Source organism: Chanodichthys erythropterus, chromosome 7 (assembly GCF_024489055.1).
Source record: "Chanodichthys erythropterus isolate Z2021 chromosome 7, ASM2448905v1, whole genome shotgun sequence".
In the NCBI taxonomy this organism is placed as follows: Eukaryota; Metazoa; Chordata; class Actinopteri; order Cypriniformes; family Xenocyprididae; genus Chanodichthys; species Chanodichthys erythropterus.
In genome coordinates, this window is record NC_090227.1 from 13,651,269 (window position 1) to 13,678,823 (window position 27,555).

General features: G+C 36.8%; 2 protein-coding genes across 3 annotated transcripts; both read left to right on the plus strand.

The window, feature by feature from the left end:
• The first annotated feature begins 90 nt into the window (after nucleotides 1-90).
• Nucleotides 91-11,906, plus strand: cenpn (centromere protein N). The gene is made up of 10 exons (XM_067389032.1): nucleotides 91-342; nucleotides 3,289-3,334; nucleotides 3,436-3,495; nucleotides 3,652-3,725; nucleotides 3,853-4,026; nucleotides 4,196-4,297; nucleotides 5,205-5,259; nucleotides 9,685-9,794; nucleotides 9,942-10,065; nucleotides 10,351-11,906. Exons 1-10 carry the CDS (start codon nucleotides 172-174, stop codon nucleotides 10,470-10,472), a joined length of 1,038 nt encoding a protein of 345 aa, XP_067245133.1. The 5' UTR covers nucleotides 91-171; the 3' UTR covers nucleotides 10,473-11,906.
• A 6,989-nt stretch (nucleotides 11,907-18,895) lies between these two features.
• Nucleotides 18,896-27,368, plus strand: atmin (ATM interactor). Of its 2 annotated transcripts, none has more exons than XM_067389033.1 (4): nucleotides 18,896-19,111; nucleotides 21,478-21,603; nucleotides 23,370-23,569; nucleotides 23,823-27,368. In XM_067389033.1, the coding sequence occupies exons 1-4, from the start codon at nucleotides 18,896-18,898 to the stop codon at nucleotides 25,564-25,566; spliced, it is 2,286 nt and encodes a 761-aa protein (XP_067245134.1). In that variant the 3' UTR covers nucleotides 25,567-27,368. The 2 variants fall into 2 exon arrangements, with proteins under 2 accessions (XP_067245134.1, XP_067245135.1); XM_067389034.1 differs by lacking the exon at nucleotides 18,896-19,111 and adding an exon at nucleotides 22,088-22,125 and having other exon boundaries at nucleotides 21,511-21,603.
• Nucleotides 27,369-27,555: the final 187 nt, after the last annotated feature.

Genomic DNA, 27,555 nt, shown 5'->3' on the forward strand with positions numbered 1-27,555 from the left:
GTAGTTTTGTTGCATTTGACAGACTTTTATGTTATCGTTACCGCCTGCTGTTGACAAGAACTTCCGGTTCAAATATCTGTTTGATTTCTGGCGGTTCATTTTGAACGTCTAAAACGCAAAAGATATGATAAGTTGTATTAACTTTTAACGAATAACCTTTTTGTCCACACGATGGACGCACAAGCCAGATCTGTTCTATATCGGATATTTCGGAGAATACCGAACAGAAATATAGAAAACCTTTTGAAGAGATGGAATTGTTTATCAGCAGATCAGCTGCGTGCTCTGGATTACACGAGACCCAAATGGATGATAGTAGAACATGTCATCAGCCTCTGTGAGGTGAGATACATCCATTAAATTGTGATTTATTATTTAAAATATATATTTCGAATGCATGAAACGGGATACTTACCTTCTATATCTTCAGCTTCCGTGTTTTTGATACTGTTTTCCATACTTTAAAATAACGATTCCAGATTATAATTTCAAAATAGCGCTTTGACCAGAAGAAAGCTGCAACTTATGTTTTAATATAAAGGTCAGAAAGGTGGTTGTTATCCAGGATAATGAGGGTTTAGTAAGTGATAAATTGTCATCCAGCAGACTTTTGAATTTGCATAGCGGTATTCTAAAACCTGTTATGAATTAAATTAAAAATGAAAGCAAAGTCAGTCAGAAGCAACAACATTTTGGAGTGTTTTTAATTAACGTTAAACGTTGTTTGGTACCCCTATCGGACCGTACATGTAGTCAGATGTACATGAGTGTGACGATTGTGTAAATCTTCTCCAAATATGAACAGTATTTTCTCAGTATCACCAAGTTCAATGAATGCTGGAATCAGTGTTTCAGTCCTGAGTAGAACTGTTTACCTTACATTGTTATATTTAGGACAGATGTATAGAAAGTGTTCCTCATCCTCTGTTTGCTGTAGATCTCAGTGTCTTACAGACAGAAATATTATACAGAATACAGAAAATATTCAGTCAATATTCATTCAAGCCTAATTCAGCTCTGCAGGCATCATTGATGGGGATTCTGTGGATCCCTAAAACGTTTGTGGCAATTTCTAATTGTAACTTAGTTATTTTTTCTACTTAAAGGGATAGTTCACCCAAAAATGAAAATTTGATGTTTATCTGCTTACCCTCAGTGCATCCAAGATGTAGGTGACTTTTTTTCTTCAGTCAACGCAAATTATGATTTTTAACTGCAACCGTGCCGTCTGTCAGTCAAATAATAGCAGTAGATGGGAACTTCAACTATAACAGTAAATAAAACTTGCTTAGATAAATCAAAATTAAAACCTGCTGCTCGTGACGACACATTAATGTCCTAAGACACGAAACGATCGGTTTGTGTGAGAAACCGAACATTATTTATATAATTTTTACCTCTAATACACCACTATGTCCAACTTCGTTCAGCTTCCTGTTAGTGAGGTCAAAAAACACATTGTGATGACGGAAGTGATGTCTCGCCCATATACTTCAATGAGCGTGAGACATCACTTCCGTTGTCAGAGCGCGATCAGACCTCACTAACCGGAAGTTGAACGAAGTTGGACATAGTGGTGTATTAGAGGTAAAAAATTATATAAATACTGTTCGGTTTCTCGCACAAACCGATCGTTTCGTTTCATCAATGTGCCGTCACGAGCCGCAGGGTTTAATTTGGATTTGTCTATGGAAGTTTTTTTGACTCTTATTGTTCAAGTTCCCAATCAATCACTGCTATTATTTGACTGACAGACCTCAGCGGTTGCAGTTAAAAATCATAATTTGCGTTCGACTGAAGAAAAAAAGTCCTCTACATCTTGGATGCACTGGGGGTAAGCAGATAAACATCAAATTTTCATTTTTGGGTGAACTATCCCTTTAAGTTGTATCCCAGTTTTTAAAATTTAGTATTGATCCCCAAATTTCACATTCATATATATATATATATATATATATATAAATATATAAATATAAATTTTTATCAAACTTATTCCTGTCGAGCCTACTGCATTTTGAATTATGGGTGGAACATCCTGTTTGGGGAACTTCCATTTAAAAAGACTGAAACCCTACAAATAAAGCTCAGTTTGACTGAATGAGCTGTCAATTTTTCTTTCATGTTTTATTTTCAGGCATCATGAGAATAACGTAACGCTTGGTATTTTAACGTGACGTTATAACCATTAACTGTAAAAAATAAATATGGACACTGTAGTGTCTGTGACGTCACTCGTAGATTTCTGAAGAGCATTTTTGAAGCGAAAATGAGGCCGCTGCCATCTTAGTAGCACGTCACCGCATGTCACTCCCGGATAACTGAAAATATGCAAAGAGGCGGGACGTGGTTTGAACTGAGGTGCCTGGTTGCTCCAGCACCAGTAATTGCAGTTTGTGTCGGGTGTACAAATGACAACACGCAAAATCAAAATGAGACATATCTTTATAATGAAATAGCGATTGCGAGATGAATCTAATCCATGGCATTTGGTTAAAGGATTAGTTCACCCAAAAATGAAAATTCTGTCATTTATTACTTACCCTCATGCCGTTCCACACCCGTAAGACCTTCGTTAATCTTCAGAACACAAATTAAGATATTTTAGTTTAAATCCGATAGCTCCGTGGGGCCTCCATAGGGAGCAATGGACACTTCCTCTCTCAAGATCCATAAAGGTACTAAAAACATATTTAAATCGGTTCATGTGAGTACAGTGTAATATTAATATCATAAAGTGATGAGAATATTTTTGGTGCGCCAAAAAAAATGAAATAACGAGTTATTTAGTGATGGCCGATTTCAAAACACATCCCTTTAAGGCCTTATATAGTTCAGTCCCATAAATATTGGGACCCCAATTGGAAACCCCAATTATTTTTAATAGTTTTCTCCAAGTTTTCTAATTTTAGGCTGGTTAAGGCCAGCAGTTTAAATTTTTTGATAAAGTTTTTCAAAGTAAGATTTCTAAATTGTGCCATTCTGGAGTGATATCTCTAATTTGGGGTTTTCAAGTTTTAATATAGGTTCCATATAGGCAGTCGTGGTCTAAAGGTGGAGAGTCATACTGGCCCTCACGTCACCCACTGTACTGATTCATCAATTTTCATCAATTTTGGTTTTAAAATTGTAATTGTAATTTTTCAGACAGTCTGAATAAGTAAGCTGTAATGTCTGACTGGATGGATCTTTGTGCTTTTTGTTAGAAAGTCTCCTTAATTCTTTTCTGAGACCTGTACATTCATTATCAAACCAAACATCCTTTCTTATTTTTCTCTCTCTCTTTTGTAGGAGAGCAGACTTGGCCTGAAGCACATCACTAATTTGGAAATGATCTGTGAGTGAAATGGCCTAATTTTGTTTGTTTTAACATGTATTAGAACTTAAATGTGAATAATCCCAGGCCCCATACCTGAACTTGACTTTTTCCCCCATTAGATCATATAGAAACCCCTGATCAAGGCATCTGGCATGCATGTCAGCTTACTGAAGCACAAGGTAAGGAGGTTTTATGTATGTATTTCATTACTAAAATGATTTGATTGCAATGAGCACAATGAGCACAGTTTGGTACATGTTAAGTGTATTGTAGTTTTGACTGCTTTAGATTCATAAATCATTGTCTGAAATAGTTCCTTTTCCTTTTCTCTACAGATGATGCAGTTTGTGTAGAGTTGACACAGTTTAAAGAGCAGTTTAAAGCACACTTGCATGGGGTCATTCGGCATGTAATTACACAACTTCATTTGGCATTCAAGCTTTCAAATCCAACTCAACTTTTTCAGTTTATCAACTCAAAATAGCATAACACTCAGTAGTCTTGTTAATTAAAATCTTTTGATTTTGCTTTTCAAGATTTCCATTAAGATGAAGAAACATGAGGATGAAGCTATATGGATTCGGATTGCCTGGGGAGACAACTTCAACAAACCCAATCACCTTAAGCCAACTTATGTTGTGCACCACCTGCACACTTCTTATGTGTTTATATCCAACCTCATGGCCAAACACAAGATCTTTCTATTTCAGGTACTTTTAATCAATCTCCATTTTGCTTCCTTAGTCATCTTATTTGGTGTGAGATACTGTTTTAGGATAACTTATTTTAATTTATAGTGAATAACCAGATGCTAATGCAGCTTGATACTTGACAGATGTTGTTTCAGATGTTTTCAATGTTGTTTATTCACATTCCTAGGCATTAGTAATAGCCACAAAACATGGCTCTATAAAGGATGGCCACCTGAGCACCAAGAGTCTCACTGCAATGAGGGACTTGCTTCTGAAACGTTATCAGCAGGTAACCAATCAGGAAATTAAAATTAAAATGCATCAGAAATCACTGATTGAATCTAAGCACTCATCAACTTCATGTGATTTCCTGAAATTCAGGACCACAGCCCATATTCATATCCGCATAAGTTTAAGCTGTTGCTGGCCATAGTTCAGCTACACTACTTTCCCAAACACGAACTAACACCTTATCTGATATTGTCAAAATCAGCCTATGGGCACACTGACACAGTGTCTTATAGAAATAATAAAAGAGAATTCAATGATAAAAAAAAAACATTAAAAAATGGACAGAAGAGTTATTTATGTTCTCCCTGCTAGGTGTTAGTACATGGCCACATTTACCTTTGCTTGCAAAATTTCATCAGTCGTCATTTACATTTAACTTAAACATTACATTTTTTTAGTTGCATCCCTAATTGAGGGTGAAAGTCATGCTTGTTGTCCAGTCAGTCCTTGAATAACTAGGACAGATCTGTAAAATCTTTTAATTAACTACTCTTGACTTGTTTAATGTAAATATATACAAAACATTAAAGGTGATATATTATCTGATTATAAGTGGGCAGCTATGAAACCTGCATTGCCATTTTACATCCGAATCAAGAGACCCTCCCACTCAATATCACTGTCTGGCAGATACAACCACTATGTCACTGTTGGATAAAATCTTGTAAACTTTCATCTAGCTAAATAAAAACTTCTGCCCAAGCTTCTGCTAAATAAAAACTTCTGCCCAAGCTTCTGCTAAATAAAAACTTCTGCCCAAGCTTCTGCTAAATAAAAACTTCTGCCCATTTTGAATAATTTCGTTTTTATTTTTTCAAAGTAAGATTGATAAATTCTTGCAGATATTTCTTACATAAATATTAAACTTATTTGATAAATACTGTTGTTGTTTTTTTCATTGATAGGTTTTTCCAAATGCTCACTCAAGGATCCTACAAGAAAGAAAAAGTCTTCCATCACGTATGTACATGTTTTTATATTTATGTATTTTACATGCACAAGAATCAGAACAGTGCATATGTACAATCTCTGGCAATATACAGTTTTGTTGATTATGTTATGTTTTGCCAAGTTTAAAAAATTACAGTGCCTTTTAAAAACTTGGACTTTCACATTTAATTGTGAATTCCAGATAATTTACTAATTTAATATTAATACCGAAATTCATGTGTATATAGGGACATCCTTGCTTTATCTGACCAGAAATTAGCATTTTCCAAAACTGAGTAGATCTACAGGTCAGTAGTGCTTTTATGAGACAAGGCCCTACCCTTCGCTTATAATGAATTTCAAAGTTCTCTTGCACAATGAGGAACCAGCACATCAAGCATTGATTAGAGTTGCACTTGAGACAAGAAGGTTGAGGGATTGTGGTTGGTCAACTCCAGAGGCATCTTCCTGCAGTAGAACTACTCCTATATAGCAGAAATAGGAAGAAATAAAACAAAGAATTAAGATGCTAGGGAAAACATGCAGCAACTCACAATGAGTGCTTTAAGGCCCCGGTATACTTCAAACGAAATCGAAGAAAGAACTGATGTGACGTCATTTCGAACAAAATCAGGCCAAAACAAAGTTCGTTTTGTGTTCTTTTTGGAAGTTCGAAAAACGGCTTGCCGAAGCGAACTTTCAGGAAAAGTTCACTCGCGTGGGCGCGTCTCTGACTCCTTTCGTCTGTAGATTTTGAGGTAAGAGCTCCACGGGTGAAGTTTTGCTTGTAAAAAAATGAGGCACTAACACTGTTTTTCATGTTTGATACTGTAAAGCTTCTTGATTTTAAGCAATCCATTGAATAAAGTGCTTTATGAAGACGTGACGTGACTGGAGTGCTACTTTGCAGAGCTCGTGCTAACATACCCATGCTGTTATGATCAGCCCCTTTTCTTATGCTTTCTATAATAAATGCTTACTGTTTTCTCATTTTTGTTGTGTTTATTTTGTTACTGAGAAGAAAGTGCATGGCACATATTTACATATTCATCTAAACGTCGCTCTTAGCAGTGTGGGCAGTGTCAGATGTTCGTTTACAGTATATCGCCGGTCACGAATTTCGAACTTTGTTTTAACGAAGAACGAAAAAAAAGTTTGTTTGAAGTATACCGGAGCCTTTAGGATTCACCTTAAAGGGATAGTTCACCCAAAAATGAAAATGTGATGCTTATCTGCTTACCCCCAGGGCATCCAAGAAGTAGGTGACTTTGTTTCTTCAGTAGAACACAAATGATGATTTTTAACTCCAACCGTTGCCGTCTGTCAGTCGTATAATGCATGGCAATGGGAACTCCATCTATAAGTGTAAAAAAAAAAAAAAAACATGCACAGACAAATCCAAATTAAAACCTGTGGCTCGTGACGACACACGAAATAGTATTTATATCATTTTTTACCTCTAATACACCACTATGTCCAACTGCCTTGAGCATCCGGTGTGTGAGGTCTGAATGCACTCTGACGCTGGAAGTGATCTCTCGCAGTCATTGAAGTATACGCGCGAGACATCACTTCCAGCATCAGAGCGCGTTTTCAGACCTCACACACCGGATGCTCAAGGCAGTTGGACATAGTGGTGTATTAGAGGGAAAAATAAAAAAATATATAAATACTATGTCTGTGCATGGTTTTTTTTTTTTGACCCTTATAGATGGAGTTCTCATTGCCATGCATTATACGACTGACAGACGGCAACGTTTGGAGTTAAAAATCATCAATTGAGTTCTAATGAAAAAACAAAGTCACCTATATCTTGGATGCCCTGGGGGTAAGCAGATAAACATTTTTGGGTGAACTATCCCTTAAACAGGATATTGAGCCAAGGCATACACCGAAAGCACAATAGTTTAAAACCATAATGAAATAATTCAGTCAACGATCTAAATGTTCTTCCAAATCTGCTATTTTATAATTTTTTGATCATCCATATTAAACTTCAAGGAGCTTTAGAAGTTAACAACAGATGAAATTATATTAGTGAGATGTACAACAACAGGACTATACAATCAACAATTGTTTGGCACCTACGACTTAGTAGTGTTCTTAATGTTGAGTAGCAAACATTTTCATTTGAGTTCATCACAGTTCTATGCTATGAATAGGCATGCTATATCCTTAAACTTAATTAAGTTGGCTTGAAAAAGCCAACTTACTGATCTACGTCTTAAGCTTATTATTATTCTTCTTAGACTAAATTTCTAAATGCATCTCCTCCTAGACTGTTCAAGCTACAACCACCAAACTCGGACTAGACCTTCAGACTGTTCTGACTTAGTGTGCTATATCTTTTCAGACTGATCCGACTTACGGTTTTCCTAAAAATGCTGATTAAACCTGGAAAAAACTCCCATTGACTTTCATTGAACTGCCTTGGCTGATCTGAACATTCCGTCCAACTGTCAAAATTCAAATTCAAACACACAGACTCAATTAAACTGCCATTCCTATTTCCAAGCCATTTAAACTCATTCAAACTCATTCAAACTCATTCTATCTATCTATCTATCTATCTATCTATCTATCTATCTATCTATCTATCTATCTATCTATCTAAATCTAACTCTATCAAACTAAATCTATCTATCTATCTATCTATCTATCTATCTAAATCTAACTCTATCAAACTAAATCTATCTATCTAAATCTAACTCTATCAAACTAAATCTATCTATCTATCTATCTATCATCTATCTATCAAACTAAATCTATCTATGTAAATCTAACTCTATCAAACTAAATCTATCTATCTATCTAAATCTAAATCTATCAAACTAAATCTATCTATCTATCTATCTATCTATCTATCTATCTATCTATCTATCTATCTATCTATTTCTCTTTCTAATCTATCCATCTATCTATCTATCTATCTATCTATCTATCTATCTATCAAACTAAATCTATCTATCTATCTATCTATCTATCTATCTATCTATCTATCTATCTATCTATCTATCTATCCCTTCTCATCTATCTATCAATCTATCTTTCTTCTCATCTATCACTCATCTATCTATCTATCTATCTATCTATCTATCTATCTATCTTCTCATCTATCACTTCTCATCTATCTCTCTATCTATCTATCTATCTATCTATCTATCTATGATCAACTCTCATAGCAACCACCCAAACCAACCTAGCAACCACCCAGAACACCATGGCAACTGCATAGCAACCACACAAATCACCCTGGCATCATCCTAGCAACCAGCCTGGATACAATAGCAACCACATAGCAACACCATGGCAACCACCCCGAGTACCCTAGCAACCGCATAGCAACACCCTAGCAACCGCCCCGAGTACCCTAGCAACCGCATAGCAACACCCTAGCAACCACCCCGAGTACCCTAGCAACAGCATAGCAACACCTTAGCAACCACCCCGAGTACCCTAGCAACACCTTAGCAACCACCCCGGGTACCCTAGCAACACCCTAACAACCACCCCGAGTACCCTAGCAACCGCATAGCAACACCCTAGCAACCACCCGAGTACCCTAGCAACCGCATAGCAACACCCTAGCAACCACCCGAGTACCCTAGCAACCGCATAGCAACACCTTAGCAACCACCCCGAGTACCATAGCAACCGCATAGCAACACCCTAGCAACCACCCCGAGTACCCTAGCAACACCTTAGCAACCACCCCGAGTACCCTAGCAACCGCATAGCAACACCTTAGCAACCACCCGAGTACCATAGCAACCGCATAGCAACACCTTAGCAACCACCCCGAGTACCATAGCAACCGCATAGCAACACCTTAGCAACCACCCCGAGTACCCTTGCAACCGCATAGCAACACCCTAGCAACCGCATAGCAACACCTTAGCAACCACCCCGAGTACCCTAGCAACTGCATAGCAACACCATAGCAACCAAACAGAGTGCCCTAGCAACCAATTTGCAAAATCTATATCTCTGCATCAGAACATCTTCCAGACATGGGGGTTGGTTTATATTGTCAAGCAGCCTTTGGAGTATCATCACTGGTAGCTGCCAAGCCACTCCCTAGCAACCAAACAGAGTACCCTAGCAACCGTTTTGCAAAATCTATATCTCTGCATCAGTACATCGTAGAGACATGGCGGTTGGCTCTTTTGACTCATGCTAGCAATCTGGACTTCAACATGCTAGCAGTGAATAGCTACATGCTAATAGTGATTAGCTAAGTGCTAAAGTGGGCTAAGAACATGCTAATAACTCTATAAAAACTCCATAGTATCCATCTGTGACAATTACCAATCTATCTATCTATCTAATAAAACTTAAACTTTCAAACTTCAAACTTTTAAAACTTCTGCAAACTTTCTGGCTATGCTTTTTCAAGCCAACTTAAAGTTTGTCCTCAAACTTTTTTATCTAGTTATAATTATAATCTTTTTACAGACCCCTGTATTGGAAAGGAACACAGAGAACATGAAGAGAGAAGACATCAGATGGCCTGTGAGGTGTTTGGACACGGCCCTACGCCAAAGCTAGAAACGGCTGTGTATAGAGTGAGTGTGTAAATCTCTGATCTCGCATAACCACCTTTTAGATTAATATCAGTTGAGTGTATCATATAATTACATATATTTCACCTTAACAAGCTTTTTGACATTTACAAATGGGCATTATTAAATGGATCCTCTGTTTTCTCTCAGCTTGAGACAAGGTACAGAGGAAATAGCAACTACACCCTCAGTGAAAAAGAGGAGTTCTTGAGAGGGGTGGTCAAGTTCTCAAGCAGCAGTCTGTTAGAGTCCTTACGCCACTGTGTTGCTTCAGGTGAGAAGCATCAAAACCCTTTTCACTTGGCTGAAGTCAAAATCAAGTCTCTTCTCTTGTATAGTACAGAGGGCAGGCAGTCCTATGCATTTGATAGTGGCTTCAATCTGTTACTTGAAGAAAACTTCACCACAAAGTGCATTCCATTTTCCATCACCAAGGTGTAGTTACAAGCATTGTGTGACATTACCCATGCTTCTCAGTCATACCCAAACTTTAGAACCTAGTTCCTTGTTTTCTCCTTCACTGCAGTCAATAAAGTATTTTTTATATTTCTTTTGGCAGGCATGGCTGAAGGTCCTGTCACTCCGCTATTGTCTGCCATTACTCAGAGAGGAAGGAATTATTTTGTTATCACAGACAAAGGCCCTGGTGTTTCCAGCCAAGCATCAGCACAGAGAGCCTGATGACAACTGACGTTGCAGAGGAAAATCAGTTTAACTAGGATGTGCATACATGAGAATATATTGTGCCATCTGCATCTTACAAAGATGATAACATTAGAGTAGCCATGTCTATAGTCTTGATGTCATCAGTATTGTCCCCGAGTCTGTAATGATCAACAGGGGAGAATGTTTTTTTTTTTTACAATTACAATTAACCTTGGTAATACAGCATGTATTATTTTTAGTGTCATTTTTAGCATGATTTTAAATAAAGTTTTTGATAAAATTTTTATATATATATATTGTAATAACAGTTATTTTTAATATTATACCTATCTGAGTTTAGTAATTATGAAGGCATTAAGTGTGCAATTGCAAAAAGAAAAGGTTCTAAAATTGGTAGAAAAACAGACTTTAAGGGATTTGTTTACTTTAAAATGAAAATTACCCCAAGTTTTACTCACCCTCAAGCCATCCTAGGTGTATATGACTTTCTTCTTTCTGATGAACACAGAAATCTGAAGTTAATCCTGACCTGTCCAAGATTTATAATGGCAGTGAACGAGGGCAACGAGTTTGAAGCTCAAAAAAGTGCATCCATCCATCATAGACATGTACTCCACACAGCTCTGGGGGGGTTAATATAGGCCTTCTAAAGCGAAGTGATGCATTTGTGTAAAAAATTTTTAAAAAATCCATATTTAACACATTGTATAAAATATCTAGCTTCCTCCAGACCGGCTTCTGTATTCAACTTGAGAAGAAAGTGTAACGTCTCTCAGTTCAAAACACTTACGTCCTACTCCTTCCATATTCAACTGTTGAAGTTCTGTAAGTCTGGCGGAAGCTCGATATTTTACTTTGTAACTTGTTAGATATGAATATTTTTCTTACACAAACACTTCACTTCGGATTCGGAAAGACTTTATTAACCCCTCGGAGTCGTCTAGAGTATTTTTTTTGATGGTTGGATGCACTTTGAGCTTCAAACTCATTGTTTCCCATTCTCTGCTTATAAAGCTTGAATGCATCAGGATATTTATGTATATACCTCAGATTGTGTTCATCAGAAAGAAGAAAGTCATATACACCTAGGGTGGCTTGAGGGTGAGTGAATCTTTAAAGGATTAGTTCACATTAAAATGAAAATTAAACGACTTTCATGCACATGCAATCAATATTGTATGAAAGGATTCAATAATATTGAAAATGAAAATTCAAATTTCATTCACTTGATATTTTGGGTTACACTTTAAGGTGTTCTTTTTACAGGGTAGTTATACATTTATGTACTGATTAATATTAACAGTTAGGAAAAGGGTTGGTTTAGGGTTAGTTGCCTAATTATACATAATTGTTATTATTACAGTAAGTACATGTAACATATGTAACAAGGACACTGTAAAATGAAGTTACCCTATTTTGTATCGTAAATCTTTACAAAAAAGGACTAAAGTTGCCCATCCCTGGCCCAACCCCTGCCCATTACAGAAACATGTGAAAAACACTAGATTTAAATAAAAACATGTTTTGGCTGATTTGGCTAAAGTCTTTTTTATATAAACTGTATATATATATATATTTGATTAAGTTGGTTGTTGCTATGGCAGATTGGCATTATGGAAAAAACAGTACGAAACTAATGAGGTTAACAACCTAATTATGCATATCAAAGAAATAAATGAAAGATTATTTGTTATTAAATGGCATCAGCAATAAAACGTCTAATGTAAAGGTTTTCAACCCTGAGACCCACTGTCTTGCAGAGTTTAGCTCCAGCCCTAAATAAACACATCTGAATGCTTAAAAAAAACACAGGCAGGTGTGTTGAAGAAGGTTGGAAATAAACTTTGCAGGACAGTGGCTCTCCAGGAGAAGGACTGTAGATCATTGATCTAATGTAAATTAGAAAATCATATACTGATAATACAACAATGCCAAGGCACCAGACAGTTGTCTGACCACTCCTTAGTGATTTATGTGTATTACCACCTCTGTGTTGTCTATTTGAATGAGAATATGATATGATGGTTCTGTACATCTGTGTAAAATCACCCAGTGCCAAATACACTGCCTTACCTTTAAGTGATGCAACTGTGAATATGATATAAGGATTGTCCTGTCCATGGTGCTAGAGCAGTGAGACAGTGGCATGCATATGACATTAAAGTGAGAGGTTTAAGGAACAGCAGCCATAGCTGGAAAGGGAGACACATTGCCAGTCTGAACTGTCATAGTAGTTAGAGAATCAATAGCATATGCTGTGACCTGAAAGTATGTAAATGTTCACAAACCAGTACCCTAGATGGGTGTGGGAAAGAATTACTTCTGAGAGATAATTCTGAGCTGGTGGTCTGACAATGCTTAGTTCAGCCATTTCAGATCTTGAATAATCTGGCACCCTTCTAAGGGAAGGCACAGATATAAAACCTAGTTTGGCTCTTTATTGGCTTTTTATTCAGAACAACCTTATTGCAATGTGAGGAGGTGGTGGATTTCTGTACATAAGCATGTCCAGCAGGAGAGCGATAGCCATGGAGGACCAAATGCTGTTAATGCAAGATAGCCACCTTGCAAACAGAGACTTATAGCCACCTGTAAAACCCATGCACTGACATGATTAGTGGCACAACTATCTGTCTATTTAACATAGAGTGGAGGGTCATGGAATCTGTGGGTTGACATCTTTATAAAGTACCATCATAAATGCTTTGACATAAACCTATACGTCCTTAGTGGAACATGGCAAAAAAAGGCTTGTATCTCACTCAGCATTGTGCTGGGTGGCAGCTTCTTGCAGAGAAGCCGGTCTTCTGCTATCAACGGCAAAGCAGGGCTTGTTCAGGACGAGGGATCTTAGTCCTGAAGAATAAAGATTCTGAGATAATGGCATTCTGCATCTGCTTACATTCAGAAATGGTGGGCTTGAACACTGTTGGCCAATTCACCTGAATTGGCATGAATCAAAAGAGCTTCAGGACTGATTGAGATTGAGGACTGAGAAAAGATTTTCCCTAATGTAAGCTACTGATGCAGTGCTGAGTGAACCAATCAAAAGGAAACAGAGAAATGGATTTCTAGTGTTCATAGATTCATAACCATGTTCATCCACAAGTGTGATTCAACAAATCTGTTTTCTAACTTGTGTATCAATGATCCATAAAGGTAAATTCACTTTTGTTCCATTGGGTTTCTACACCGATTAGGCATACTATTATAACCACCCTCCTAATATTGTATTGGTCCCCTTTTGCTGCCAAAACAGCCCTGATCCATCAAGGCATGGACTTCACTAGACCCCTGAAGATGTGCTGTGGTATCTGCACCAAGATGTTAGCAGCAGATCCTTTAAGTCCTTTAAGTTGCGAGGTGGAGCCTCCATGGATCAGACTTGTTTGTTCAGCACATCCCACAGATGCTCGATCGGATTGAGATCTGCAGAATTTGGAGGCCAAGTCACCACCTCAAACTCGTTGTTGTGCCCCCCAAACCATTCCCGAACCATTTTTGTTTTGTGGCAGGGTGCATTATCCTGCTGAAAAGCCACCGGGGCATACCGTTTCCATGAAAGGGAACAATGGTCCATGGTTTCCATGGTCTGCAATGCATTACACAGCCTCACAGCCAACAGGCTGTGCACACTTGCCTTTTCCCCCATAGTGCATCCTGGTGCAGTGTTCCACATTTAAGCGATGCACACGCACCATCCACATGATGTAAAAGAAAACGTGATTATCAGACCCGGCCACCTTCTTCCATTGCTCCATGGTCCAGTTCTGATGCTCACATGCCCACTGTTGGTGCTTTCGGCAGTGGACAAGGGTCAGCATGGGCACCCTGACTGGTCTGCAGCTATGCAGCCCTATATGCAACAAACTGTGATGCACTGTGTATTCTGACACCTTTCTATCAGAACCAGTATTAACTTCTTGAGCTATTTGAGCTACAGTAGCTCTGTTGGATCGGACCACACGGGCCAGCCTTCGCTCCCCACGTCCATCATTGAGCTTTGGCCACCCATGACATTGTCGCTTGTTCACCACTGTTCCTTCCTTGAACCACTTTTGATAGATACTGACCACTGCAGAACACCCCACAAGAGCTGCAGTTTTGGAGATGCTCTGACCCAGTCGTCTAGCCATCACAATCTGGCCCTTGTCAAACTCACTCAAATCCTTCCGCTTGCCCATTTTTCCTGCCTCTAACACTTTTAGGACAAAATGTTCACTTGCTGCCTAATATATCCCACCCACTAGGTGCCATGATGAAGAGATAATCAGTGTTATTCACCTGTCAGTAGTCATAATGTTATGCCTGATCTTGTACATTGGAGCCTGTATTTTTTTATATAGTTTTTCTGAATTACTTGTTTTTGATTGTTCATAAGAGAAAATACTCTACTTGTTAACTTGGATTGCAATTATTGAGAAGTGATACAATTTTGAATCATTTGACATTTTAGTGATATTGCACTGATGTATACAGTAGTTTAGGCTTTAATGTCATTTGTGTATCATAGTCATGTGATTTATGTGGAATGTTCAATGCCAGCAGAACAGACAGATAGCTTTCATGCAGCAGACTAATTTAATCTTCATTGTGATTCGTCAGCAGCTCGTAATCAGTGCAAGGACTTGTCTATGGATTTCCCAAGCTGCCAAAATAATAAATAAATAAATTGGTAAATAAATCTACAAATGAATATAATAATAATAATAGTGTACATAAATACATGTAGTACATAAATACATTTTTATTCAACAAGACATATTATTTATACTTTCATTTATTATAGTGTATTGTTTTTCTCATGTTTAATTATTTTCACTTTTTTTTCTTATTTATTTATTAATTTCCTTATTTTAACATATCTTTGAGTGTGTAGGCAAGGGCAGCTTTGAGCCTACAGTGACATCTTTTAGTTTGACCACATGAAATGCGAGAGATGTGGCTGGACGTACATTTGAGTAGTGCAAGTCAAATAGGGAATGAATGACCTATAGAAGTGGGTGTATTAAACAAATAGTTAATGACATTAAGAGAAAAGGGAAAAGAAAAAGAAAGTGCAGAACTGACTGAACACCATCACCTGTTATGGTTATAGATAACTGTGATTATAGATAAGAAATATATTACACTTTATTTTTAAGGTGTCTGTATAACAGTGTAATTATACATTTATGTTCTGAGTAATAATAATTAACTACATGTACTTATTATAGGGTTAGGGTTAGGTTTTGGATTAGAGTTGTGTGATTAGAGCATGTGTAATTATGAATAATTTATAGTTATTACTACAGTAACTATATGTAACGTGTAATAAGGACACTAAAAGTGTTATCAAAATATACCTTTTAAGGAACATCACATGAGCGGCAGTGCAGCAATTTTAATGCCTTGCAGTGCTGCAGTTCTATTTGCTTTTGACTCAAAAAAGCAATAAGCAAATACTGTATTTGTATTGCCACATTCTATTAGTAAAAATGTATGAAGCAAAGGGCTGTAGCAACATTGCACGACATTTAGCAACAAGACAACATTCTGGCCATTTTACTGTATTTGTATTGCCGCATTCATTTTTTACTAAGGCAATGTCGCTGTCTACGTTTTTGCAACATTGTAACAGAATTGTATGATACAAAGGGCTGTAGCAATGTTGCTTGACATTTAGCAACAGCGAGACAACATTCTGACCATTTTTTTAAAATGTAGATTATAAATGTTACCCATTCGTCATGTTATATTTTGTTTTTGTTTTTTTTAAAACAGTCAGTCATTAGATAATTGTGTAATACTTTTTTTTTTTAAATATTGTTTATCAATAATATTATTCTTTATAACGCTTTCAGTAAATTAATCAGTTATAATCAACACCAACTTTGAAGAGTGAACCTGACAGTTATACATTATTTCGTTGGTCAAAGAACTTGTTTCACCATCCTCTTCAGAGAGTGACAAATATGTGTCATGATAGGAGAGAAGTGCTTTCATCTATGTTGTGTGTTGCTATCCTTTTGATTTAAGGTAGGGGTAGGCAAGTTCGGTCCTAGAGAGCCGCTGTCCTGCAGATTTTAGCTCCAACCCTGAAAAAAAAACTCACCTTTCTGTAGCCTTAGTCAAGTCAAGTCACCTTTATTTATATAGCGCCTTTTACAATGTAGATTGTGTCAACGCAGCTTTACATTGATAACTGGCACATTATTTTGGCTGAACACCAGCTTAAAGAATAGCGTTAATGCAGGCAGATCAAAGCACTGTTGAATATCAAATGTCAAGTGTCCCCAACTAAGCAAGCAAAAGGCGACAGCGGCAAGGAACCCAAACTCCAACAGGTGACATCAGGTGGCAAACAAGTGGAAAATAGCTGTTAAAATGGAGAAAAAAACCTTGGGAGAAACCAGGCTTAGTCGGGGGGCCAGTTCTCCTCTGGCCTTAGTAATCCTGAACAGCTTGATTAGCTTGTTCAAGTGTGTTTAATTAAGTTTTGAGCTAAATTCTGCAGGACATTGGCTCTCTAGGACCAAACTTGCCTACCCCTGATTTAAGGATATATTTCATTCATGTGATGGCAAAGCTGAATTTTCAGAATCATTACTCCAGAAATCATTCTAATTTGATGATTTGCTGCTCAAGAAACATTTCTGATTATTATTAATGAAGTTTAAGTCTGTAAAGCTCAAAGCTTCTCAGGAGCTGGCTTATTTCAAGTAAACAAGATTTGACTGCCTTTTAAAGGTGAAAGTTTGCCCCAGCCATTGCTATACTTCTTACAAGAACACCCATATTGAATCAGGGAAGTTAAAGGGTTAGTTCACCCTAATATAAAAAATAATGTCATTTATTACTCACCCTCATGTCGTTCCACACCCTTTGTGTTATCTTTGGAACGCAAATTAAGATATTTTTGTTGAAATCCGATGGCTCAGTGAGGCCTGCGTAGCCAGCAATGACATTTCCTCTCTCAAGATCCATTAATGTACTAAAAACATATTTAAATCAGTTCATGTGAATACAGTGGTTCAATATTAATATAAAGTGACGAGAATATTTTTTGGTGCACCAAAAACAAAATAACGACTTATATAGTGATGGCTGATTTCATTACACTGCTTCATGAAGCTTCGGAGCATTATGAATCTTTTTTGAAGAATCAGCAGTTCGGAGCGCTGAAGTCATGTGATTTCAGCAGTTTGACGCACGATCCGAATCATAATTCGACACAAAAGATTCATAACGCTCCGAAGCTTCATGAACCAGTGTTTTGAAATCGGCAGTCACTATATACGTCCTTATTTTATTTTTTTTGCCCACCAAAAATATTCTCGTCGCTTTATAATATTAATATTGAACCACTGTAATCACATGAACTGATTTAAATATGTTTTTAGTACATTAATGGATCCTGAGAGAGGAAATGTCATTGCTCCCTATGCAGGCCTCACTGAGCCATCGGATTTCAACAAAAATATCTTAATTTGTGTTTTGAAGATGAACAAAGGTCTTACGGGCGTGGAACGGCATGAGGGTGAGTAATAAATGACATTATTTTCATTTTTGGGTGAACTAACCCTTTAATAAAAAATATAGGCTGCATGGAAATATATTTTTATATAATAATAACTTTAAATTTAATTTGAATATAATTATAATGTTGTGAGATCTCTATAATAAAATAGAGATTTATTTGTGAGGAAATTATCTCAAAATTTTATTTGAGCCTTACATTGGTGACAGCTACAGGCAGCTTGATGCAGTGCAAAAGATGCAGATAACTTACAAAAAATGAACAGCATAAAGAAAATGTGCAAAATAGGAATAATTGAGAATCATGTAACAATAAACATTTAGACATTTCATTTATCTAATAGAACCTTTATGGTCATTTTGCTTGTTTGGCTGTTTCCTTTTTATATATGTCATTACGTTGCTGTCTTGCCGCGAGTCGACCGCTGCATTGCTGATCATGGTTTCGATTATCGATAAATCTGCCCTTTCCAATGAACACAAGAACACGCAGTAATATCAGACACCTTAATCCAGATATTTAATCAAATCTGACGAACCAAATCAGATAGAGATTAATTATCACGATTAGATCATCTGTCAGATCATCTCAGATGTATTAAGCGAGATACGGACCCCAGAGGTGACAAGTCAGACAGCTGTGATCATGATTGTTTTTTAACCCGACAAACACCACCTCACAGCTGAGTGCGAAAAGAACCCGGAAGTGCAGTCGCGGAGTGTTTGTTTGTAAACAGTTACTTATATTATAGAGAAAATAATAAAAAAAGTAATGTACACCCAGCGCTACATTAGCATTGAGTTACATGTGTTTGTTTTCTATGCATCTTCCGGAAGTGAAAGTGCGGACTGTCTGTGGTGAGTTGGTTGCTATGCGACGTGTCCCGGAAATGAATGTGTGTGTTGTAGTGTGTTGAATCATGGCTGCTTCAACAGTCAAAAATGACAGTCGTCACAAAAGGCAAAAATGCAGCGAAAAGCTGCCTTTACAAGACAGAGAGATTATTAAACCCTCCATAACAGAACTCACCAAAGAAGTGCGGACCAACATCCTCTGTACGGTGGAAGGATGTGGGAAGATTCTTCCTAACACACCAGCACTCAACATGCATCTAGTCAAGTCCCACAGAGTCAAGGTACAACACCACATTAACACCTTGATAAATGTGCTATTTAATGTTTTTGCTTTAGGTATGCTTCGGTTGTACAGGTTGAGTCTTATTTCACTTATTTTTTTTCTTCTGTTCTTCAGTCTATTTATTGTCGCCTTGTTTTTCGTGTGTGAACTAAAAATTTATAGTATTTGAATTAGGCCTACTGAACTGTTACTATGACATGTATTAGAAGAAGTACATGTTTTTTGTAAGTAAGAGAGGATTTATATAACGTTAGTATTTTCTTACATAAAAAAAAAAATATATATATATATATATATATATATATGTATATATATATATATATATATATATATATTTATGTATTTGTGCTGTTAGGTTTGTGCATTGATTAGATCAGGAGTTGTCAACTCTGGCCCTTGAGATCTACTTTCCTGCAGAGTTTAGTCTAACCCTAATCAAATACACCTGAACAAGCTAATCAAAGTCTTCACGATTACTAGAACATACAGGCAGTCAGGTGAATTTGATCAGGGTTGGAGCTAAACTCTGCAGGAAAATGAATATGAAAGTGTGCTCTGAAGATTTAGAGACATGTAGATATCTATTATGTTATGTCTTTAGGATCTCTTTCTGATTTTTTTCAAATTCAGTGACAGTCAAATGTTTTATCCTACTTTAAACACATAGCTATATAACATGCACCAGTTTTGTGTTGACAATTAACTTTGAACTCTACTTTTAGTTAGTTAAAATTACAGTAACAAACCTCCAATAGAAAATATTTCAGAAGTTATTGTGCTTGACTGCATGTGCCATAATATTAAGACAAACCACTCTGTTAACACTATCCTGGGGATGTTAAACACCTATCAGCCAACAATGCATTGAAAGAGAGCTGCTTGAGAGCTGACGGCCGTCAAGAGTGACATAACCCCAGGTTACAGCACAGGATGAGCCAGGGCCGTTTGCAAGGCATGGAGTCTGATTTCTGAATAAGAAATTTCCAGCCATGAATAGTCTATTTGTTTTGCAGCAAGGGAAAGCAGTGCACAATTTTTCTTCTTGTGTCAAGTGCAGCGTGACTCGTAAACCCATAAAATCCGATCTGAACGTACAGACTGAAAAGCATTAAAGGAATACATTAGTGGCCAAAAGTGTTGTCAGGCCTAGAAAAATTAACATCTTCACTTTTTATTAAAAATTTGTTAGGTTTGTATGCATATTGCGTAGTTGCGTTTTATTTGATTAAAAAAAAAAAAACAATCGTCAGTTGTTTTATTAATCAAACTTTTAAAGTAATTAAAAAATATCCCTTCTTTAAATCAATTCTGGCCATTACTGTAGTTCATCCATAATTATTTCATTATTTATTTAACCTCATGCTGTTTTCATATGATTTTCTGTCGTGGGGAAAGAGACAAGATCACTTTTTATTTTTAAAAGACCAAATTTTAAGTAATTTACTGTCAAATCAAATCCTTAAAGGGATAGTACACCCAAAGGTGAAAATTCGGTCATTAATTACTCACCCTCATGTTGTTCCAAACCTGCAAGACTTTCATTCTTGAAATGAAGATATTTTAATGAAATCTGAGAGATTTCTGTTTCTCCATTAAGAGTCCGTGCAACAACCATTTTGACGTTTCAAAAAGATTGTAAAACTAATCCATATGAATTGATCGTTTAGTCCAAATTTTCCAAAGAGACTTGATCACTTTATATGATGAACAGATTGAATTTAGGATTTTATTCACATAGAAACATTGATCAGTGAACATAAACAGAAACTCAACCGTACTTGCTTTGACGCACAAGAACAACAACAATAATAATAATATACTTTATTTTCTATAGTGCTTTTAAAAGTTACGTTTTAAAGCGCTTTACAAAAATAAGATAAAATAAAAGAGAAATATAATAATATAAATGCATTCATAAAAATGAAATGCATTTAGATATACAATACAAAAACAAACCTTATTGGTTCTTGCATGTCTTGAGCTTCCCACAACTAATGTGTGAGTTGATGAATGTTTATATGTGAATAAAAGCTTAAATTAAATCTTTTGATTGTTTCTGTTTAGAAAAGAGGGGAAATGCCTATTTCTATTTTTTTTTTTTTTTGTCCATATTTTGGATTTCATTGAGTTTGTTGACTCACATTATTTTCTTCAGAGGTGAATGCGATTGCTTTTTTGGAAGTGTGTATCTCATATTCCCATAGCGTCAGCTACTGATGCAGCATTAAGTACCTATGAGGGAACCAAGGTTACATAGATATGTAACAAAGACATTTTCTTTCCACTGACACAAGAAGCAATATTCCTGTTGTGTCTTTGTCATCTCTCTCAAGTCATTTCTCATTATTTTTCTTTTGATTTCAGGAGGGTCTGGTCAACCCTACTGTTAGAAAGGATGTTAAGGATTCACAAAAGCTCTACTGTTGCCCAATAGAAGGCTGCCCAAGAGGACCTAATAGGCCCTTTTCTCAGTTTTCGCTTGTTAAACAGGTACTTGCCATTGTTATGTCTGGAGCATGTTACCTTTTTTTTTTTTTTTTTCTCATTGTACCTTAAAGGGTTAGTTCACCCAAAAATGAAAATAATGTCATTTATTACTCATATAATCATGTTGTTCTATACCCGTAAGGCCTTCGTTCATCTTCGGAACACAAATTAAGTTATTTTTGATGAAATCCGATGGCTCAGTGAGGCCTCTATAGACAGCAATGCCACTGAACTTCTCAAGATCCAGAAAGGTACTCAAAACATATTTAAACAGTTAATGTGTCTACAGTGGTTTTATCTTAATATTATAAAGCGACGAGAAAACTTTTGTGTGCCAAAACAAACAAATAATGACTTTTCAACAATATCTATTGATGGCTGATTTCAAAACACTGAGTCAATGGCATTGCTGTCTATAGAGGCCTCACTGAGACATTGGATATCATCAAAAATAACTTTTTTTTTTTTTTAAATTTGTGTTCCGAAGATGAACCGAAGGCCTTATGGGTGTAGAACGACATGAGGGTGAGTAATAAATGACATTATTTTCATTTTTGGGTGAACTAACCATTTAAGTTAGGGCTGGGAGATATGTCAAAAATATGATCACAATGTTTTTGTTTTTTTTCGTATTGATTGATATTGATGTTTATCACAATACATAATTTGATTATGCTGCCAGCTTGACGAGTATACCAACAATGACTGAAGCCCGGAGAAACCAGAGGGTTAATTTATTATTTAGAATATACTTTGTTAACAAAAATAGAATAACATATACACGTACACTTTTAACTGTGCGAATATTCTTTTTCTGCCTTAAAACAATAGAAGTTAGGTTGCCTTTTAACTTATTAAAATGGTGGAACCAAAAATCTCATATATTTGAAGAGGTACAACCTATAAAAAAAATGTTACTGTTGGATAAAATAAAGTTAAAAAATCTTAACCATGCACTGGTTTTATATCAATGAAATGATTTAGAGGTAGAAATTTGAGTAAAAAGTTATAAACATTGTAAAAGGGTTATTATGCTACATTGATTAACATGGGACTGCATTTACGTACTCTTGCTATTGTCGCTGGGATGGAAGTTAAAAGAAGTTCAACTTAAAAGGTGTTTCAAGAGCTTGCATGTTTTTGTTTTTTTTTGTTTCTTTTTTTCACACTGACCTTCGTCTCGTGTTTTATCCACAAAAACTAGGGATGCACTGAAATTTCGGCTCCTGAAAATTTTTGGCCAAAACAGCTATTTTCGGTTTCGGGGTTTGGTTTTGGTCTACAATTTTCATTTCAATGCATCTCTAACAAAAATCCTTTCTTTGTGAACTAGCCCTTAATCTGCGCTTTGTTGCTTAAAAAAAACACAAGCAAACTATTTGTATATAATTGATATGTTACCCTTTTTTTCCCAACAATTTCCCCACCTTCCCCACCAAGTTCGGTTTCGCTTTTGCTCTTGTTTTGCCCTCGCCGGCCCGCTGCAGACTGACAGTTTTTGCATTTATTTCTGTTATGTGATAGACTGATATGTAATCCATATTGAGTAAAAATGTCCAGAGCTTATCATCGTTAATGACATATTTTTTTTTTGTGATCTCAATATGTTATTGTTTATCGCCCAGTCTTACCTTCAGTAAACTGACATTATTTTATTTTTTATTTTTATTTATTTATTTATTTTTTTTATTCTTAACTTGATATATTTTATGTCCTGCTAGGAAAACAGCTGCTAACTAACATGTTTCCTAATCTTACTAATGGCATAGCACTTTATGAAGATGCATGCAGAAAAGAAGCACAAGTGTTTGAAGTGCAGTAATGGCTACAGCACTGAGTGGGACCTGCGGAGACATGCTGAGGATTGTGGGAGGACATACAGCTGTACTTGTGGTTGCCCTTACGCCAGTAGAGCAGCACTGCTGTCTCATATCTACAGAACTGGCCACGAGGTTCCCAAGGAGCACAGGTACTCAGTTTATCTGGCTAAGAGTTTAAACTGTTGATGAAAAAATAATGAAAAAGGATGGTATGATATCCACCTTGCTTAAAACATGATACTAATCTTCTTTCTAGTGGATATGATGTCTGACCTTACCTAGGACATTATGTGGGTCAGGACAGCCACTGATTGTTTTATTAATACATTATGTCCTAGGTTAAGGGTGTTAATCATAGTATGTCTTATTAAAATGCTCAGAGTGTCAGTATTTGTCTTATAGGTACCCGCCAGTGAAAAAGAGGAAGATGGAAAGATTGTCAAGCAGTACAACAAATGTTATGCCTGATGAACAAATAAATGAAATTCCAGACTCTAAGAAAAAGCTCAATGAAGGAGCAATCTCTACCATACTAGTCTCTGAAGCCCCAGACAGAGCACAAAACAACACTGACCACCCTAGAAACATCCAGAAGCTCCTTCTCCCAAAGCCCAAAGTGGCCCTAGTCAACGTTCCTGTTATGCAGTTCACTCACCTGCCTGTTCTCCTCCCTTCTGCAGAAAGTAGTGCCTTGAGGTTGTTGCTCTTGTCTGTGGATGCACAAGGGTCCGTAAACACTGTGCATATTTTGTCACCGTCGGTCGGCACAGTCGTGCCTGATCTGAACAATAAGACTTTCAAAGAGACCTTTCCTGTACCTACATCGGGCCCAGAAACTATTAGCACAGGAGTACAGGTCAATCTTGAGAGTCAAGTCTCTGTGGGTTATCCAATAATTGATCTTGGATCCAAAAACAAAAGCACTTCAACAAACATTCAAACTGACATATCATACCTCAACAAAGGGATGGATGCTGGACCAGCGACTGTTTCCCCCTGCTGTGAGTCCTCAGTGTCCTCTTGCTCTCAGACAGACATCAGTGTAAGCGCTCAGATTCAGCTGCCTGTTAGTGTGCAAACCCAGACGCTACCCTCACGAATCAAAGCCACTTTATCCATTGGGGCACAGACTGATGTTTTCAGTTTCTCGTCCTTTAACGTGACCCGAGAAACACAAACAGCTCATTCTGCAACCCCGGTGCATGAAAGCCAGATGGACCAAGAAATGTGCACAAATATTTTTGATACTGATACACTCAGTGTCTCCACTCAGACCGCAACGGCTGATGCGCCTTTCAGAACCAGTGCTTTAGAAGATCCTCTGACCAGCGCTGGAGCTGGGCTTTTTGAGGACAAGACTGCTGCATCCATGTGTTTTGGGGCCCAGACTGACATTTTACAACAAAACACAGTTGCGGACAACCAGACTCAGACCATGATACTCTTCCGTGACCTTGAGAATATACTTTCTGACACCATAACTGGAGCAGCTTCGAGCTGTGCTTCAGGTTTAGTTCCTGCTCATGAACCGCATCACGCTGGTATTGACTTTGACTTTGAGGAGTTCCTTAATGCAACACACATTCAGACTCAGACAGAAGAAAGTGGCTTGAACAGTCTGAACACAGAGACAACTTTGGAACTCCTGGACATTGAGACACAGACTGACTTCCTGCTCTTTGACAACCTTGGTAATGGGCACAACAGTGAGGTTGGAACAAGGGTGCAACCAAATGATCTGGAGCTTGAGATGTTTGACACCCAGACCCAAACAGACCTCAACTTCCTGCTAGACACGAGTGGGCACATGCCCCTTGGCAGTATTCTCAGACACTCTAGTTTCAGCATGAGCACGGAGTCCTCGGACACAGAAACACAGACTGACATCAGGCCTGCTCCGCTTTCTCTGCCTTGCTCCCATGATGGCCAGGTGAGGCTCAGCAGTGCTGAAACTCAGACCATCTCCAGTTCATTTCACAGCCTTGGCCATCTCTTCCACACTAGCAATGAGACCCAGACAGCAGTGAATGACTTTCTTTCAGCAGACTTGGCCTGGAACATGGAGTCTCACTTTAGCTCGGTGGAAACCCAAACGTGTGAGGAGCTCATCTCACTATTTCGACACAATGAGAAAGCCAAAAGCTGAAGGCTCAATCAAAGGTGATTTGATTGGTTAATGGAGTCATTCCTACTTTCTTTCCTCAGCAAGGGTGGCAGAACTTAAAAACAATCCCTCACAATCATCTAGAGCTCAGTCTGTCAGATAATATTTGTATGCATATTTGTAGAATCTTATTTTTGACATAATTCCACAATAAGGTATTACACATCTGCCCAAATCTTAAGGATGTATGAATATACCTTTGCAGCACTTTATTACCTCATTATTAATGTTCAGAATATATCAGTAGTCCTAAAAGTATTTTGTTTGTTGCAGTAGATCAGGTCAGAGCCATCCATGGGGATGTGAACTAAGTTGGTACTGATGTTATTTTTTTTTTTGTGTGTGTGTGTGTGTGTGTGTGTATGTATAAAACAAGTCAAGAAATCAGACAGAAATGATAAACATTCCTTCCACACATAAAATGTCTTGTCTCGTAGGTATACTTTCTAGTCTGATGTTAAAATGACCTGAGACCTGCAAATGAGTCTTATTGTCTTTATCATTTTTTTTTTTTAAAACCTTGGGCTGTTTGTTTGCTTTGTGGTATATATCAGACTTATGTTACATTTATTTGTGCAATGCTCTAGACCCATCTACTAGTCACTGTGAGTAAATTTTGGTCTTGATTCATGACAGAATTCATGCCATATTTCTTGCTGACTGTTATGGCATATCCGTTTTAATCTTTACATCCTAAATCAGATAAATTTGCATCTTATGCATGTTTCAGATGTCACATTTCCTTAAAAAGAGGAGATGGCATTGCTCTTGTTTACTGTGATTTGCATTCTGTACTGTGAGTAGATTGAAATAAGCAAATCGCAAAAGTTTACAGTAAAACAAAACCTTTAATATTTCTTTAAAAGCATGTATCAGTTTCGATGGAATATGTTTGTCCCTCTTCGTGATTTCAAATACCAGTTTAAACTTGCCGTATAAACCTTTTTGTTGATGCCTTAATTTAAGTGTTCATATGCTTTTGATAGAGATACTGAGATCACAGTGCTGCTTAATGGAGAAGCAAAATTGCTAAATTTTCTTTATTTCGTTACAGATTTGTTTGTGTATATTTATTTGATTTTGTTCTTTTGAATGTTTCATCTCTGTGTGGTGTAAAACCACTTGTTCATTCGCTATTTCTTGGCCTTACTACATTGAAAGCCAACCATAGCTTTATTTTATTGTGTGTGCATGTGTTATATATAATTATATAAATATATATAAACACTCACATACACATACACACTTAATGTACTTAATGTATATAGTGGAAATTCCACAAATAGAATGTGACGCAGTGTCTTTTCCCTTTATGATGTTACATTGGCTGCTTATCAACATTGTAACTGCAAAAGAGCTTTAGTATTTTCATGTCAAGCATTAGAGACTCTCATATTCAGCCACTACATTAATTAAAATGTTATTTAGATCTTGGAATAAATACTGCAAATGAATATGTGTTCATTTTGTTTAGGCAATGATGATGTCATAGTAAAAACTTGCTATAGAAAACTTGAAAGAGTCAGCTTAGCTTGTGTTTCTCTGTAAAGAGTGCATGCATTTCTTTTGTGCCAAGAATAACTTTTGTGTTACATTTAGTTTTTTTGTTCTTTTGGGTCATTATCAAGATATGTGTCTGATTTAACTTAGTACAAGATATTAATAATGATATAGTTATGATTATTTTTGCTCTTTGGAGGCTGGTCATGTGTATGTTATGGCTATGTTCTGTTGTTTAGACTATGCTGATGCACATGAAACTGCAAAATAAACTGCAGAGAAGAATGTTTTGGCCATTAATCGAATCAAGCATAATACTGTTGTTTATATTACACTGATAACACAATGTGATTTATTATCTTCTTCTATTCACTAATCACTATTATTGTTGAGAGCAAATAATATTAGTGTCAACAGATTTATAGGACATTTCCCAGTTGTGGTAAATGTCATTGAATCTTATATCCTAAT

Coding starts and splice junctions, on each gene's coding strand:
- cenpn (XM_067389032.1), top strand. CDS start 172: ATGGACGCACAAGCCAGATCTGTTCTATATCGGATATTTCGGAGAATA. Junction 3,496..3,651: donor TCAGCTTACTGAAGCACAAG/GTAAGGAGGTTT, acceptor TTTTCTCTACAG/ATGATGCAGTTTGTGTAGAG. Junction 5,260..9,684: donor AAGAAAAAGTCTTCCATCAC/GTATGTACATGT, acceptor ATCTTTTTACAG/ACCCCTGTATTGGAAAGGAA.
- atmin (XM_067389033.1), top strand. CDS start 18,896: ATGGCTGCTTCAACAGTCAAAAATGACAGTCGTCACAAAAGGCAAAAA. Junction 19,112..21,477: donor TCAAGTCCCACAGAGTCAAG/GTACAACACCAC, acceptor TTTTGATTTCAG/GAGGGTCTGGTCAACCCTAC. Junction 21,604..23,369: donor AGTTTTCGCTTGTTAAACAG/GTACTTGCCATT, acceptor CTAATGGCATAG/CACTTTATGAAGATGCATGC.